Genomic DNA, 16,362 nt, shown 5'->3' with positions numbered 1-16,362 from the left:
TCAGTTCCTCATTAGTTCTCTGTTCATGTTGCATTGTATTTGAAATTATATTTTGACATTTTAGGTAAGCAGTATAAAGAGAGTTTACACTTTTGATTTTTTTTTTTCTGTTTTGCGCTGAGGCAGGATCTCTTCATGAAGACGACACGTTGATGGAGTGTGAGACAAATGTCAGTACATGAGGCGGCGTTATTTTAAATTATACTTTATTTCATATAAAAACAACAACAATAAACAAATAAATTAGATATTTTCTAAAATAATTCTCTTGAGGAAAAAGTTTAAGAACATTGTGATTGTGATTTACATCTTGAGTCTGGAATAACTGGAATGTAAAGATGCCAAAGGAACCGGACACTTTGTGGGAATGGTTGGAGTTTCATTCCACAACGAGATCTCCGTCATCAGAGACACCAGCTGTCACAATGAGATTGGCAGCATAAAATGTAGACAAATGAGCAGCATAGATTACGGTAATCCTTCTATGACAGAACGGTTCACGCCAGTGTGATGATCGGAGATCGCTGTGGGATGAAACCCGCACTGTTTGACATTTTGACTTTTTGACACCGTTTCAAACAAGGACGAGAGTAATGCTGGAGTGTTACATGTGACTCTGGAAGTAATAACATGTGACCAGCGAGTGTTACGACAGCCATGTCATTGTTATGTGGTCCTTTAAATGAAGCTAAACTCAGCTGTTTCTACAGTGGTCAGACTCCGGAGGTCGGGGACGGCCAGCTTAGTATTTTACACCACGGGGCAACATTTTTGCAGCTGGTTGTGGCGGCAGTGGCGAGGAGACAGATGAGAATTAAGATTTGTAATTTAAAAAAGATGCAGGCCGTGGATAAAGATAGGGGGCGTTTGTGAGGGAGAGGAGGAGACATTACCATAATAAGAGCCTCTTCATTTGCACACAAGCCCAAGCTATCCCAACCACCACCAACTCCACCCCCACCCCCCCAAAAAACTCCCTCTGGTCTGTGGTCGCACCCATTAAGCCTGCAAAGCCTTCATTGTCCAGCGAGGGCTGCAGACCTGAGGAACCCTCACCAACAGATTGGGCTGGGTGAAGGGTTACACCAAGACAAAGGAGGCTCCCTCCCCCCTTCTCCTCTATTTGAAATCAATCACACTGGCTTTCACATTCAGTGTCCCCCTCCTCCTCCTCCTCCTCCTCCTCCTCCTCTCCTTGTCAGCAGCGACCCTGGGCCTGGCCAAGCCCCTCACAGAGTCCCAGCACTGAATGGTCAGAGTGAATCCCACCGTGGACACACTGTCTGTGACAAAGCGGCGACGCAGCCACAGACTGAGTTACACAGCGGTAGATTGAACTTGACGCGGTGGTTCTCGACTTGTAACTGAGCCTGTCTCGTGACCTCCGGGGTCTGGAGACCTGGTCGGACCACATTGCTGCTTCTTATATTTTACATCCCAAACATTTAGTAAATTTGTGGTTATGGTCCAACAACAACAACAACTATTGTGGAGCTCTCGCTGGAATTCAGCCACAAACTGCAGCAGCAACTGTTTGATTCCAAAACAATAAAGCCGTCCATTAAAGTTTGATTCATGTTTTCTCCTCACCACAAACATTTAAGGCTTAAGTTGTCAACGGAATATTAGCGATTGTTGTGTAATAATACTTTGTTTTAGACAATGCTGAGAAAAGCTGCCAAAACGTTAAGGTTATATTGAAATGAGACCCAGACTTGAAGACAGCGTGGCAGCTGTGGCAGATTTGGCACTTCAGGATAGCATTTCCTCCTTTCCTCTCTCCTTTTTAGCCTCCATTAACCTTCATGTTGTGTCATTCAGAATAATTTATAAAAGGCAACTGTCTTTCTGTGGCTGATATGTACATAATATATTTTAATATTCTAATATCTTCACAGGAAATTATAACTTCAGGCACTTTGCTGATGCTACAGCAACTTCTTAGCACGAAAGATCCTGAGATTTTAAGACTGTTTTTTTTCTTCTTTAAATAAGCAACACAAAAGTAAAATAATCTTATATAGAGAGATTTATATTTAACAATCCGTATCTTCTTTTTTTATCATATCAAAATAAATCTTTTTGTTAAAATGTCTTTACGTAGAGTTTATATAAGGAGATCATAGTCCTTCCTCTCCCTGTGGTGAGCATTCGGAGCTGTTTCGAGTGTCAGAGTCTCTTCTGTTGAGTTTAGTGCCGCAGTTTTCAAACGTTACAGCTGTTCTTGGACACAGTGCCAGAGCCGATAGTCCAAAGTACCATGTTTCCTTCGTCCTCTTCTCCTCTGTCCGTCTCCTGCGCAAAATTGGGAGGTTTCTCAAACTTTTGTGAAACTTCATCAAATGATGAAGCCCACCGGCCTCAGTGCTCCATGTGCATGTGTCTGTGTGTGGTGTTGTGTGTGTGTGTGTCTGTGTGTGTGTGTGTAACAGATGCCCACTTCTATCTTTTAAGGGCTTTTGCCTGGTGCCATGAAAGCTCAAATCTTTGAAATGCTCGTGTGAACCTGTGCGTGGTGCGTTCGGAGTCTATCGGAGTGCCGTCTTCATAACCATCTGGGAGTGGACGTCCTGGTAGGCCAGGAGACACGGGTCGGTGGACAAAGCGTCATGGGTGAAAACTGAGTCGTTATCAGAAGAGCAGGAGCTTGATGTGTCCTCGCACGACGGAGAATACTGTTCGAAGGGCGTCGACAGGTCTAAGTACTGCCAGGGAAAAAGAAAATAGAGGAGGTTAATGAGTGTGAAGCCTAATGACTTAGTAAAGCTGCAAAATAGAGGAGGTTAATGAGTGTGAAGACTAATGACTTAGTAAACTTTTACAAAAACGAACAATTTGCTTATATGACGCAGGCCCAGACAAACTACTTAAGACTCAATACTTTACAAATTATCACGTGAAGATTGAGGATTTTCCTTTTAGATTATATAATAACTTAAAGCACAACATTTAGACAGTACTGCTAAGCACTCTTTAACTCTGTGTTTGTCGGTCTGTTTTTCAAACATCTGGACAGCAGATTGTGAAAGTGAGAGGAAGGAAGAAAGGAATGGGAGTGTATGTTTTGTATAGGTTTTTGTTTGTGTGTTTGACGCTCACCTCGTCAGAAATGGACAGAAGACCCTTATCCAGCTCCTCCACCAGCTGTTTGAAGGTCGGCCTCTGGGTGGGAACGGCATGCCAGCACTCACGCATCATCATGTAGCTAGAGGAAACCGATACGAATAATTAGCCAAATGACAACATTTGAGAATCTCCAATTAGCAAAAGAAGTGTAAATGTTTGTAATTCTAGGGGGAAAAAAGTCGTTTTTAGACACTGTGTCCCTAAAATGTTAAAAAAAGTCATCCCTGCCTTCAACACTTCCCACAGGGGAACAAAAAGCTCAGCAGGGCACAGACTGGGACATTCATTTTCATCTGGGTAAACATATTTTTCAAAGTCACACTAGACAGTTTGGCCCATGTCGATGGGCGTAGGTGTCTCAGCTCACAGTGGAAAGTACAAGAGAAGAACCTCCTGCTTACAGTTCGTGTGTGCAGTTGGAGGGTTTGTCCATTCGATGGCCTTCTTTCAGCAGTTTGAACAGCTCTTCCACTGGGATGCCAGGGTACGGCGAGCCGCCCAACGTGAAGATTTCCCACATCAGGACGCCAAATGACCACCTGAGGCATGGGACAGACAGACGTTGACCACTTTTGCCACAAATGTGCGTGTTTTTGCTGCCGTTGTTGTCGTTGTTGTGGAGATCGTTACTTACACGTCACTCTGGTGTGTGTAGACTCTGTCAAACAGGGCCTCAGGTGCCATCCACTTCACTGGCAGACGACCCTGCAGAGTGGACACGGAAACATTAGACGCCCATTTTTTATTATTATTATTTTTGACTCACAGTAAACATATTTTAAAGCCAAATTCTGACTCCATGTCCTGCTCTACCCTCCCAGTCATCCCTCTCTACTGGACTAGTCTCCGCTTTTACTAATTAAGTCCCATTACGTCTGCTGCCAATCAGACGGAAACATCAGGCCTGTATTAAAGTTGTAGAAAGGAGCAAAGAAAGAGGAATTCCACTGGTATTAACAGAGGTATAACAATCAAAATGGATCATTTATAGTAAATTATTTTTAAAAAAAAACATTACACGTTCATATCTGGTCTTTGACGAGATCAAGATTTAAGGCAATCACCCTAACTACTCTTGACTTGAGTTATGCTTGCAATCTTTTTTGAGGGCGGCGTCTCAACCACTGAGTTATGCTTGAATGTGACAACATTGCAACTGTGGAAAAAGTTAAGTAAAACTGGTAATTTGGCTGCTGCTCTTACTCCACACATTTACAACTGGAAAACACGAGCCCCGACTGGAATGTCACCAAGGCAGAAAAAGTGATTTCCTGAAAGTGTGCTTTTTTGTGTGTGTGGAGGAGTCTCTTACATTGGTGGTTTTCTTGTAGTAGTCAATCTGGTGGACTCCTCTGGCCAGGCCAAAGTCGGCGATCTTCATCACGTTGTCCTCAGTCACCAGGACGTTCCTCGCTGCCAAATCTCTGTGGATGCACTGTGGAGACCGCAGAGAAGGGGAAGAATTAAAAAATGACAAAACATTAAAATGAGCTGCAGGCCGACTGCTGGGTCTCCAGATTAGCAGATTAGCATAACATTTAAATGGTCTTAGTTGATGGGCTCAGGGATTTTAATTAAGAAAATTAGATCAACAGGTTTTTTTTTTGTTTGTTTTTTTTTTGTATGCCGGCTGCTCCAGGGCGTTCTTGTTTTTAGAGGCTATGTAAGACAGTAATGTAGGGAGGGTTAAAAACGCAGCGGAGTCAGAGGAGTTTTGAGTCAACACACACACTGTGTCTGAGTTTAGTGAATGCAACTGAATTAAAATGTCTTTATATAGAAAACCCCAGGGTTTCGAGAAAAAACAACCATTTGGGGGAAGAAAAAGAAAGACACTGTTTGCCCACATTGAATGGATGTCATTAAGTTTATTTTGGTTTTCATTCGAAATAGATGTGGGATTTGTGGGGAGGTGCGAAATGAACCAGCCTCGGTTTGCGGGTCTCCCCATAATAGAGGGTTAGTTTGGAGCTCCTGCATTCTTAGGAGGCTGTCGAGCCAGAAACCTGATGCCTACACCCAACTGACGGCTCTGCTGCCTGTTTGCTAACAGATTTATGGCTGCGCTAAAAGGACAAAGGCTGGCAGTGGAGGGACAGACAGATGGATGGAGGAGAGTAAACAGGACCGAAGCTGTTGCCGTTCCTGCTTTCTGTTTAGGAATGAATGTCTGAGACACCGGCTGGCAGACAAAGGGCCATGTTGATAAAGAGCACACAGTCACAGTGCACACTGGGAAAATGAAAGGGGGCGGCAATGGAGAGAAAAGAAAGACAGGGCGGACTAGAGAATGACACGGGAGAGAGAATGACGAAAGAACTTGAGCCGTTCTCCACAAATGTCAAACTCAAAGTCATTTATGTGAAGGCCAAGTGCTCTAATTCAAAAACAATAGATTACATAAAAGACCACAATAGTAACCGCAATTCCCCACTAAGAGCGATGATATTACAGCTATTGAGAAATCCAAAAGAACTTTTAGCATTTTTTTTTAATCCCTCTTTCATTGTGGCTTCATTTCCTGCTCAGAAACAAGGCTGCATTAAAGTGTAATGAGATCCAAAACATAAAAAATACCCTTGGGTTTGAAGCTTGTAACTTAAGAGCACACAAAACCATTAATTCACCATCTGGACTCCAGCAAATGTTCACAATTATATTTACTGTCTCTGTGAGAGCCATGATACTTTGGTTTGTTTTTGTCCGTTGTGTGGTGAGTGGTGAGCGTCCATCAGCCTTAAACATGAACATACCCTTTTAGAGGCCAGGTACTCCATCCCTCTGGCCACCTGGTAGGCACAGGACAGCAGGTCTTTGAAGGTGAGCTGCTCCTCAGGCACCTTGGTCACATCAAAGGTGTAGTCCATGCCTGGAGGTCGCCGCGCCCTCAGGTATTCCCTCAGACTGCCTTTGGAGGCGTACTCCACCAGCACATACAGAGGCCCTGAGGTGGAACAATTTGTATTGTTAAATGAGCTCCGTAAACTGGGACCACCAAGGCTGAAACACAGACTGAATTAGGCTGGTGATTTGCAACAATGACGTAGTTTCTCTGAAAGATACAGAAAAAGCGGGTGTGTGTGTGGCATGTTTGATGGAGCCCACCAGCCCACAGACAGAAAACTATTTATATTTAAATTTAAGGTAAGATGAAAAGATCAGGTCAGGAAACTAAGATGGTAGTGGGGGAGGGAGGAGAAAGATAAAAAGATAGATCGATCATCTGGACATCTTACCATCCTGTGTGCAGACTCCCAGCAGATTGATGATGTTCTTGTGTTTGTCCATCACCTTCATCAACTCCATCTCCGAAATGAGATCGGCCAAATCTTTGTCTGTTGCGTCGTCTGAGGGAGAAAACATGCTCGTCATTTAGAACAGTGAGTCTTCTCCTGACTGACACCAGACGTGACCTCATCCATTGACTATTTCTCGACCTACCTTTCAGCATCTTAACCGCTACAGTGGTGGCCTGGTCTAGACCGTCCTTGTTGATCCCGTAGGCCTCAGCCCTGACCACCTGACCGAAGCAGCCTTCTCCCAGAGGTTTACCCAAAGTTAGACTGTAGAAAAAAAGAAAGAAAAGTTAAGAAGAGTCAGTGAAAATAAGTAAGTCCAAATGTAAACTATACAAATCCATAATTTTAGGTTATGGTTTCTCGAAACATGGGTTGAGAGGAGCCAAAAATAGGCTGTGGACGTGTTTCTTTTTAGGACTTCAGATGATGTGGGAGCTGCTGTGTTTAATTTAGCTTGGCTCCTTGCCACCAAACTAAAGTTGAAGTCTCTTTTTGTAGACAACAAAACTTTTAAACCCCCCCCCCCTTTTAATATCAGATTATCATCATTCTAGGTAGACTTACTTCTCTCTGGGGAACTCCCAGTCGGGGTCGTAGGGCAGCTCAAACTCCATGACTCCAGCCAACATGGGAGAGCAGCTGGATGAAAGGCGAGCTACTCTCATTAGAGATGCACTCGATTTCCCCGATGAGTTGGAGTCGACTGAGTACTGCGTGGGGAGATGCAAGACATTTTGTTAAGTGCTCATGCAAGTAGTGGTCATTTGGCTGTTAATGTGTTCCTCAAGTACCAGTGCAGTACCTGTCTACGCAGTGGGAACTTGGACAGTTTCTGAACTGGGAGGGCATCGAACGGCTCCCCTCTGGGTTGGACCTGCATTCGACACAACACCACGATGATGATGGCCATGATCAGAGCTAGGAATCCACAGGCGTAGATGATGATGTCGGTGTACTTGGTCTCCATGGTGTCCATAGCATCTGCTGCTTCCTCCTCTGTGTATGGAGTAACTAAATTAGCCTTCAGTCATGTTGTGATTTTTAACCTTGGTAAAGAAGCATCTGAGCTACATGAGCTTCAGTAGTTGTGACATTTTTACCAGAGAGGACGGTCAGCCAGGCAGACTGGTAGGCGTAACCTATTGAGTTTCCAGCCAGACAGGTGTACTCTCCTGCATCTTCCATGGTCACTTTGGACAAGTATAGCACCTCCACTTCTGACATGTTCAGGCTGCCAGTCTATACAACGAATACACAGAAAGTGCAGTGTTAGTGTACGTGGTTAAGACGTTAAATTAACTTAGCAGACAAGGGTTATAACTGGGATTCAGGTTGGGTCCTCAGTCCATGATAACTCTTGATGTCACTCACCTTAAGGACCTGGACGTACGGCGTCCCATCAGGGCCGTAGCGGCTGCCGTTTCTCTCAATATGTTTGAGCCACTGAATGTGAGGCTGAGCGTCGCTGTAGACCTTACAGTGGAACTGGACATCACTACCCACCACTGCTGTGGTGTTGGCCGGTAGACCGGCCTGGAGGATGGGTCTGTGAGGGGAGCGCTCTGCAAGTGAGACATTGTGAAGAAGACGTCAGAAAACAGAGGAATTCTCTTAAAGGCAACGACTGAGTTTGATTCATAAATGTGGAAATAGAACCCTGATCTGCTGCCTGGCTTTAGTTTCCCCAGAAACAAAACTCACAGTAGGAGTCTGGTAGGCAGCAGAAACGTGGAGGGGAACTGGAATCATACCATCTGTGGCTAAGACGTTTAATTGACAGCCATGTAAACAAAATTCTAAAAATGTCTAGCAGTTGTCTCTGTGTTTGCGTGCTGGCAAAAGAGCAGAAATGTCATTGTCAGATGAAAATTGGTTCCATTAGCGTGGCTCTTTGTCGGCTCGGAGCAGGGGCCCCTTTGATCTGCAGTTACTCTCGCTCTCTGATCTCGTTAGCTGCTTCGTTAGTTCTCTCCCCCGCCCCCCATCATCCAGGACAGAAAATGACCCCGTGGTGGACAGACGGCGAACAAATGAACAAACAGACCGCAGTACTCCTTGATCTCCTTTGAGCGGTGGAGTAGAAAAGTGATGTTGACGCCAGACGTTGTCCAAATCCTACTGGCCACGGTGACTGCCAGGCACCCTGTCATCTGCTGCTGCTGAAGCCATTGGTTATGAGCTGCAGCTAAGACCTGATTCTTTCTCCATAAGGTGCTGATTTGACTTCTGTAAACACAGTCACTAGTGACTCTATGTAAAAGCTGAATCCCACAGCTTTTTACCCCAGTGGTGCAGTTTGGTTTGGTGGCAGGATTTGGACAACCGTGTGGACCAAACTACTGGTATTAATTTTCGGCCAGTGACTAAACACATGGAAACAGTTCCATCTCATTGATTATTTCGGAAAACCTTTGAGAAAACTGGAATGTAGTATTATTTCTTGCATTTTGTTTTCATTTATCCCAAAATATCAACACAAGTCGTTATGAGGAGACCGTGTTTTTTACAACATGATGCCTTACCCAGGACATCCAGGACGTAGCTGTGAGAGATGGCTCCATATTTGTTTTCCACCACGCAGGTGTAGTTTCCTCTGTCTGACGGAACAACGCTCTCCATCACCAGACTCCAGTGTTGATGCCTCAGCTGAAGGACGACCAGAAATATGGGGTTATTAAAGTCCAGAGTTACAGAGTTAGTCGAGAAAAACACCGTTGGTCATCACATCCTGCTGACCTTAATGCCTCCGATGCGGTGCTCTCCTCTGAATTCACGTCCATTTTTGAACCACCTAATGCTTGGCATGGGGCTGCCCATGGCTGGACACCGGAACTTCACGGTGTTGCCTGCAGGAACAGCGTACAGCTTCTTCTCCATACGCTGCGTGTGAGTCCAGTACGGACCTGCATGGACGACCATGGGTTCGTTAAAGACCCTGAAATGGTTTTTAATATAAAAAATATATATATTTAAAAAGTAAAGAGAGCCACACACCTCGGCTGATGTAAACCTGGTCGTTTTCTATTTCTGCTGAAGAATCATCCAAACCATTGTCTTCATCATCATCTCCGGACCCTAACGTGTCTGAATGTAAAGATGGAGGGTTAATTAAACCACTGAGCGTTGTCTCTAGTCCGCCTAACATATTTTGGCACATAGTGTTTTTTCTGTTCAACAGAATTCAGGTTCTTACCCAACACAGTGATGGTGAAGTTCCTCACGGGTTCTTTGCTCCCACGGAGAACGCAAACATAAACCCCTGAATCCTCGTATGTTATGTCCGTTATCTCCATGATGATCCCACGGACCTGGATCCTGGGTGTGGGCAGAACCCGGGCTCCCTCTTTGTACCAGTTGACAGCCATTCCAGGCCGAGTGTTCGTGTCACAGCGCAGTTTCAGAACATTGCCTGGTTCTAAAAGAAGATGCTCCGTGGTGTCCTCATTCAGGTCCTCGAGAACATCTGTCCAAAAAAACCCATTGTGCAGCGTTTATTAATTTAATCTTTTTTTATACTTGTACTTTTATACATTTATTTGATATCATTTTGTTTTTGCATGAAAGTCCCTCGCTCGACTCCATTCTTCCTCTCCTCTCTCAGCCCTCTCAACTATGACCTCCATCTCCTCAGCTCCATTATCTTCCGTCCCACAAGCTCACACAATGAAATTACCATGGAGATCTGAAGGCCTTACTGACCCAACCCTCCTCCACACACCCCTCCTCTTCATCTTTTTTGTCCCTGCGTGGATTATTAGGAGAGCGATCTACCAAACACTGCAAAGTGACTCAAGAAAAAGAAGAAAAGAAACACAGAGCCAGAGAAACTGAAGCTAATGAACATGTTGCAACCTGACAGTGGACGGAGAGTAAATCTGAGGGGCGGTGAAGGTTCGCTGGGGATCTAAGAGGTTGAGGGGAGGAGAGGGGAGTTCACTGGAGCCTGGAGAAGGGGGATGGTTGTGTTTGAAGTCAAACAGGTGGATCGGAGAGCTTTTTGTTGTTGCTGTTACTTTAAAGAAATGAAGCTGGACAATATTAACACCAGCTCTGATGTTGGGTGTCACATCAGTTCTAGTCCCACTCAACTGTCCAATAGGAATGGAATTTAAAACCTTCCTCTGGTCATACAATTAATTTCCTCGTGGAAAGGATTTTATTGCAGAACTGTTTTGTTTCTGCGTCATAATACACACCTCACATTATTAAAACTGTTTTTTTACCTGGGGAGGTTTGAGCAGCAGTCAGGTCTACTGTGCTTGAAATGATGGTTTCTGTGGAATAGAAAAGCTAATGTCAGAAAAGCTTCAAAACCATCACAGCTGTACACATGTAGCCCACGTGGACCTCACTGTGAGCTGATATCATTTAGGCTCACCAGGCAGGACGTCCAGCCACGCTGACTGCATCGCCTGCACGGTCTGCCCTCCATGGATGCTCTCAGCCATGCAGATATATTCTCCTGCATCCTCCATGGTGATGTTTGACAGATGCAGCGTGTGAACTTTAGAGCCATTGCTCTGCAGGACCTGGAAGGCGGTTAAGGGTTTAGCGTCATCTAATAGGATAATAACAAGGTAGAGAACTTTTAATGTGAGCAAATCAGATTCTCACCGTCAGCGCCCTGAGGTGAGACGGTTCCTCCTTGCTCTCTGCTGAAGAAACTCTCTCTGTCTTCAGCCACTGCACCTTGGTGGATGCTGGCCTGTGGACTTTACACAGCAGCGTTGCCTGACCACCCACCACCGCTGTGGTGTTTTCAGGGGAACCTGGAACAATAAGGGGCCTGGAGACTCGATGACCTGGAGAACACAAAAGAGGAATTCAAGGATAAGGAACAGGGACAACAAACAAACGTGCTCTCTCTGCTCTTCTTTAAAATGAACAGCAAACTTAAGTGTTTTTTATATTCAATTTATATAGAGAGAGATCTAAAAGTTAAACATAAAAAAAACTGTTAGAACATATGCTCCAGTCTCAGTTTTCCTCAGTGACAGAACACCATGTTCCTAAACAACTGCTGTCATTTAATACAGACAGGAACCGGTGATAGAAAGTCGCGATAACCCGACCGGTGTCACGACACCATCGGCCACAGAGCCATCCATTCACCGGGTCGCTCGCCCATTCACTGGTCAGAGCATATGTCCAACCCAACGCTCAGTCACTAAGAATGGACAATTTTCCAGGGCAATTTTCTGTGTGATTGCTTCCTGCGAGTGCTCAGTGAAAAGACAATCTGTTCTCTCTTGCTGGAATAAGTGCTGCTTTCTGCCCGGGGTAAGTGTTGAGGTAGTAATGTCGGGGGGGGGGGGGGGGGGATAACCATTAACAAGTCATTTAGATAAAAAATAAAATACGGCGTTAAGTCAAATGAGCCAAAACACGACAACGTTACAATAAACCAGTCTTTATGGCCTTTTATAATGGGAGTTCAACGTATTCCAAATATGATATCCAAGCATATTTTTCCACCAGTGCAGCATGAACTCTGTAAATCATTAACACTAAATGACATAGATGGACACACACACATGTGCCTACAGTTGGGCAACTATTTCTTCCAAGTTTGTGCAAGTTATTTTGAGGAAAACCAACAACCTTTTCTTCACCGTTCCCTAATAACAGTTTGCATATTTTTTTAAACTTTTTTAAGCAGGACTTTAATACTACGACCCACCCAACAGCCAGGCTAATGAACTTGCAGTGACAGCGGCAGTGCCCTGCAGTTGAACTTGCAGCAGTGTGTGAATTGTCACCCAGAGGCGAGGGGGCAAAGAAACAAAACACAATTCAAACAAACCACTCAACTGCTGCGAGCCTGGTTCATCAGTCACCCAGTCGACCAGGCTGGCAGCAGAGATGCTATGGAAACCAGTCAGGACAATGAAGAGACTCTCAAAGTCTGAATTTTAGCGTTTAGCTTAGCACTGATCATTAGAATGTTCTTCAAAAACAATTGTGCTGCTGTTGCAGAAATGACACCAGGACGAATGAAAAATGTCACAAACAAGTCACAAAAATGACACTTTGTCATCTTTTTTTTTTTAAATATTGTGGGTTTAGAAAATGAAATCCTTTTCTACGACAGATGATTCCAAACTACTGATAAAAACCTGCAATTTTAAAACCAATAAAGAAAATCTTTCAGCTTCTAATTACAGTTTGCAAAAACATCAATTTCTTACATATAATTATACGTAGGGACCAGATTTAAATCCTACCAGGTCAGTGCATATGTTTAATCCTAGGAATGGGTCACCATGAATACTAATGTGAGGCCGCTCTGAGTCAATGATAAGCCTGGGGTTAGGATTGTTTTAGTTTTGTCGTGTAGCACAGAAACTTAAATCACAAACCAAAAACAAAGCCTGGTCCTCAGTTTAGCAATCACAGTTAAGCTACTCCAAAAAAAAAAAAACTTTTTATTGTGGAAAATGTGGTCAGATGCAGTACTGTATTTGTATTTGTACCCAGATTTACTACTGCGTTTCTTTGGCAGTTTTTCTCTGCCTTGCGCTCATGTTTATAACGATATTCGGCGGCTGGAATCCCAAAAAACAAAACCTTCACTGTAATTTTTGATCGTCTCTGGTAATGTGGGAGCGAACAGCACAGATAACAGGGTTCTTTATGGAGCACAAAAAGAAAAACTGGTCAAGTTAAACTCTTATATTTAGCTGCTGCTGCAGCAGCTAGTGGCTTGTAACGTTTAATGTATAATTATATTTGGAGAGAGCTCTGCAATTTAGGTTCACTCAGCCCTAATCAGATTGGCACGGGGACAAAGAACACAAAAAGGATTTTTTTTTCAAAGCCTTGTTGTACTGAACATGCTCATTTAAGAAAAACAAAAATACAGATCCAGAATGACTTATGGGACAACTGCTATTGTTTTAAATCCCAAATTACAGCGAGCATTCTACAAATCCGTATTTGGGAATTGTTTAACCTTTCCAAAATTAAAAGCAGGGATGATTGTCCCATGTTTTACAGCTAACAGATTTTGGATTGATCAGAACTGGTTTGACTCTTCACTCATGTGACCTGTAAATAAACCTGTGAGGTGTTTTCACCACGCTGTCGTCTGTGCAGCAAGCCTCAGCTAGTCTTCAGAACAAAGTAAGGCCACCGAGGAAGAAGAGAGACAACGTCTCAGCCCGGTGCCTCGGGGACACGGCTCCACGTTGTTGTACTTTGGTTTCCAGATGTTATGAGATTCAATTTTTTACCTGTCAATCTCAAATAAATGCTTAGTTTTGCGATAACGAACGGTGGAAAACCGTGGTTAAATCTCAGGACCATTTACATTAGCTCTCTCTCTGTGTGTGTTAAACAGTGGATGGCTGATTTATGGCAGTCGACTTCTTTAGGTAAAGCATCGATGAAAGAGCCTCTGCGCACCCCCCCTCCCTCTCTCCCTCTCCCCCTCTCTCCCCTATTCCTCTACAGCTGGCATGCAGCCAGGCAGATTTACACTTCCGAGCCTCAGGGCCTCAGATGGATCAGGTAGCACAGTTTACGGCAGCAAAAACACTGAAAGCTTTTTTTTTACTCCCTCCTTCGCTGCGTCCAGGCCATGACTACAGACTGTCTGTCATTGGCTCTGTCACACAGACTTCCTTCGGGGTCAAGGCCATGAAAATAAGACCCTCTCTGGAGCAACAGTTGACCCACCCCAGAGCAGTGATGGTCCTGTGTGAGGAGTACCGGTCTCTTACCTTTGGTCCTCCTGTCGTCCAAGGCTCTGGCTGAGAGTCCGTCCATCAAGCAGAGAAGGAGAATGCCAAAAATGCACACTTTCGCCATCTTTGAGATGTGACGCGTGTCTCTGTGTTTCAAAGGTGCAAATACAAGTTGGAAGCCTGAGGGGGCCTCACACTCTGATCCCTGGCATTGGCTCAAATCTCAGAAGTCCACAATCCCCGTAATCCCTGATCCTGTGGAAGCAAACAAATGCAGAAACACCATCAGAAACTTTTAACTATTTATAACCTCGGACTGAGGTGCAGTTGAAGACACGAGTCACTCTGCTCAGTTTTCATCGTCACCGGCAGTTGTCCGGTCAGACGTTTCTAAGAGAGCGTCTGTCGACCTCACATTGTCCAGGCTCTCCTGCGTCATGAATAAGGAGCAGAGCTGTTAACTGCCTGTTGTTTGTCAATGCACGAGGATTCATTCTGTCTCAGGATAATGGACCGCTACTAGAAAAACACTCTCAACTTGCCAGGGTGAAGAATACACCAGGGGCTGAGTAGGAACCCAGATACTGGTCAGAAGAGATGTTCTATGAGCTTTTACTTGAAAACTTACTGGATAGAGCGTTAGGTTTTATGTGACGTTTGATCGCCTCCTGATCTATAAGCCTCTGGAAAAAAGGCACAAATCTGGAGGTTTTTCTAAAACGTTGGATTTTTTTTCAATAATCTGTCAGGCCTGGTGTGTTTTATTTGATTAGAATTAGATTGAGGAGCAGTGTCCACTAGATAAAAGTGAAGAGAACAAACTACATTAAGTTACACTAAATACTTTAAATATTCCTTAAGGCTTAACAGGAAATATTCATGTACTTTTGTATTTTGTATAAGATATAAACTTCAATATAAACCACCAGAGCTATGTGTTGTCAAATGAAGTAAATGTTGTAAATCTCCATTCTCAAATGAAGTAAATGTTGTAAATCTCCTCTTCTTAATGTTTTAACATAAAACATCAGTAAATGTCTGACCTGGTCTTTGGGAACACTTCTCTAACACAAAACTATTATTTATAAAAAAAAGACTGAAATGTCAAGAGAAAACTCCAAACTGTTTCTGGTCCAGTAAAATAATATATTGAGAGGATGTTCTTTTAAAGTTATTTAAATCAGATTCTGTTTTTATAAAATAATATATTGAGAGGATGTTCTTTCAAAGTTATTTAAATCAGATTAACAAACATTTATATCAGTTGATAACAACTCTACACCGACCTAATACCGTCGGGTCTGTGCTGCAGCGGCGCAGCCGACAGCGCACAGGCGCCAGACCCTGGTGCGTTCGCTCCATGCGTGCAGGACGCGCCCACACACACACACACTCACACACACACACACACACACACACCGTTTAAAGACTCGCTGAATGAAACGTATTCTTTCTCAATTAAGGGCTGGAAAAGTTTTTTTTTTCTGCTGCTGCTGTTAATTCCGTTGGCATCCAGCCTTCAGCGTGGCTGCTGCTGGATACACACACACACACACACACACATCCCCGTTCTCAGCCCAAAGCCCCCCAGTACAGGGCGTCACTGTTTTATATTTTAATGCAGCCTCTTTCATATTTCTGCCACATAAATCACACCCAGTAAATCAGCCCATGTGGACCAGTCACTGAGGTCCGACCTGTCGGCCTCGACCACCGCCTCCACGGTCTGACACCAGCAGAGACTCCAGAGAAATGACCTGGAACTGTTGTCAAATAATCCTTAATCTAATCTGTTTTCCTGGACTGTCATTACGCACCGTGTCATTTACGGCCACATGCGCGTAAAACACACACACACACACACACACTTACGTACTTTTTAACTTCACTGTAATATTTTTTACTTCACACCCCGGTCTGATAAATAGTCTTAAGTGAAAGGTCCAACGTCTGAAGATTGTTGTTTACTTGTTTACCTGGACGCACCGCAAAACACGGCTACAAAACCCAGAGCTGTTTGTGTTTGAGATGCACCCACCCATGCAAACAGATTTTCAAAAATATAAATAATTGTGCATGGTTTTATAAGTCACTGCACCTAAAGAAGAACTACAGCACAGATCCTCCAGTCCACTGTCCCTTCCTCCAAATGAATGAACCAACTCTCCAAGAATCTCCAGCTGTCCCGCTCTGTTTTCACCCACCTTTTCCTGCCGCTCTGTCCTCTGTCCTCTGTCCGTGCTGATTGTCAG

At 44.1% G+C, this 16,362-nt stretch overlaps 1 protein-coding gene across 1 annotated transcript; it reads right to left on the bottom strand.

Moving 5' to 3' along the window:
- Window positions 1–203: 203 nt before the first annotated feature.
- fgfr4 (fibroblast growth factor receptor 4) lies at window positions 204–16,346 on the bottom strand. Its single transcript, XM_017041893.2, has 21 exons — window positions 16,315–16,346; window positions 14,147–14,365; window positions 11,040–11,227; window positions 10,804–10,954; window positions 10,649–10,699; window positions 9,619–9,888; window positions 9,420–9,509; window positions 9,162–9,328; window positions 8,948–9,071; window positions 7,797–7,987; window positions 7,526–7,664; window positions 7,228–7,421; window positions 6,990–7,135; window positions 6,568–6,689; window positions 6,363–6,473; window positions 5,880–6,070; window positions 4,439–4,561; window positions 3,761–3,831; window positions 3,528–3,665; window positions 3,100–3,205; window positions 204–2,705 (listed from the first exon to the last, which is right to left on the bottom strand). The coding sequence occupies exons 2-21, from the start codon at window positions 14,232–14,234 to the stop codon at window positions 2,529–2,531; spliced, it is 2,838 nt and encodes a 945-aa protein (XP_016897382.1). The 5' UTR covers window positions 14,235–14,365; window positions 16,315–16,346; the 3' UTR covers window positions 204–2,528.
- Window positions 16,347–16,362: the final 16 nt, after the last annotated feature.

This window comes from Cynoglossus semilaevis, chromosome 19 (assembly GCF_000523025.1).
Source record: "Cynoglossus semilaevis isolate Cse_v1.0 chromosome 19, Cse_v1.0, whole genome shotgun sequence".
NCBI classification, from domain to species: Eukaryota; Metazoa; Chordata; class Actinopteri; order Pleuronectiformes; family Cynoglossidae; genus Cynoglossus; species Cynoglossus semilaevis.
The sequence above is the reverse complement of the archived record's forward strand: the minus strand, read 5'-3'. Positions and strand labels throughout refer to the sequence as shown.

Bases quoted from the DNA above. Each gene is read 5' to 3' on its own strand.
- fgfr4 (XM_017041893.2), bottom strand. From the start codon at position 14,234: ATGGCGAAAGTGTGCATTTTTGGCATTCTCCTTCTCTGCTTGATGGAC. The intron at 10,955-11,039 runs GTGAGAATCTGA...ACCGCCTTCCAG, and splicing joins CTCACCTCAGGGCGCTGACG to GTCCTGCAGAGCAATGGCTC. The intron at 10,700-10,803 runs GTGAGCCTAAAT...TCTATTCCACAG, and splicing joins GTGGCTGGACGTCCTGCCTG to AAACCATCATTTCAAGCACA.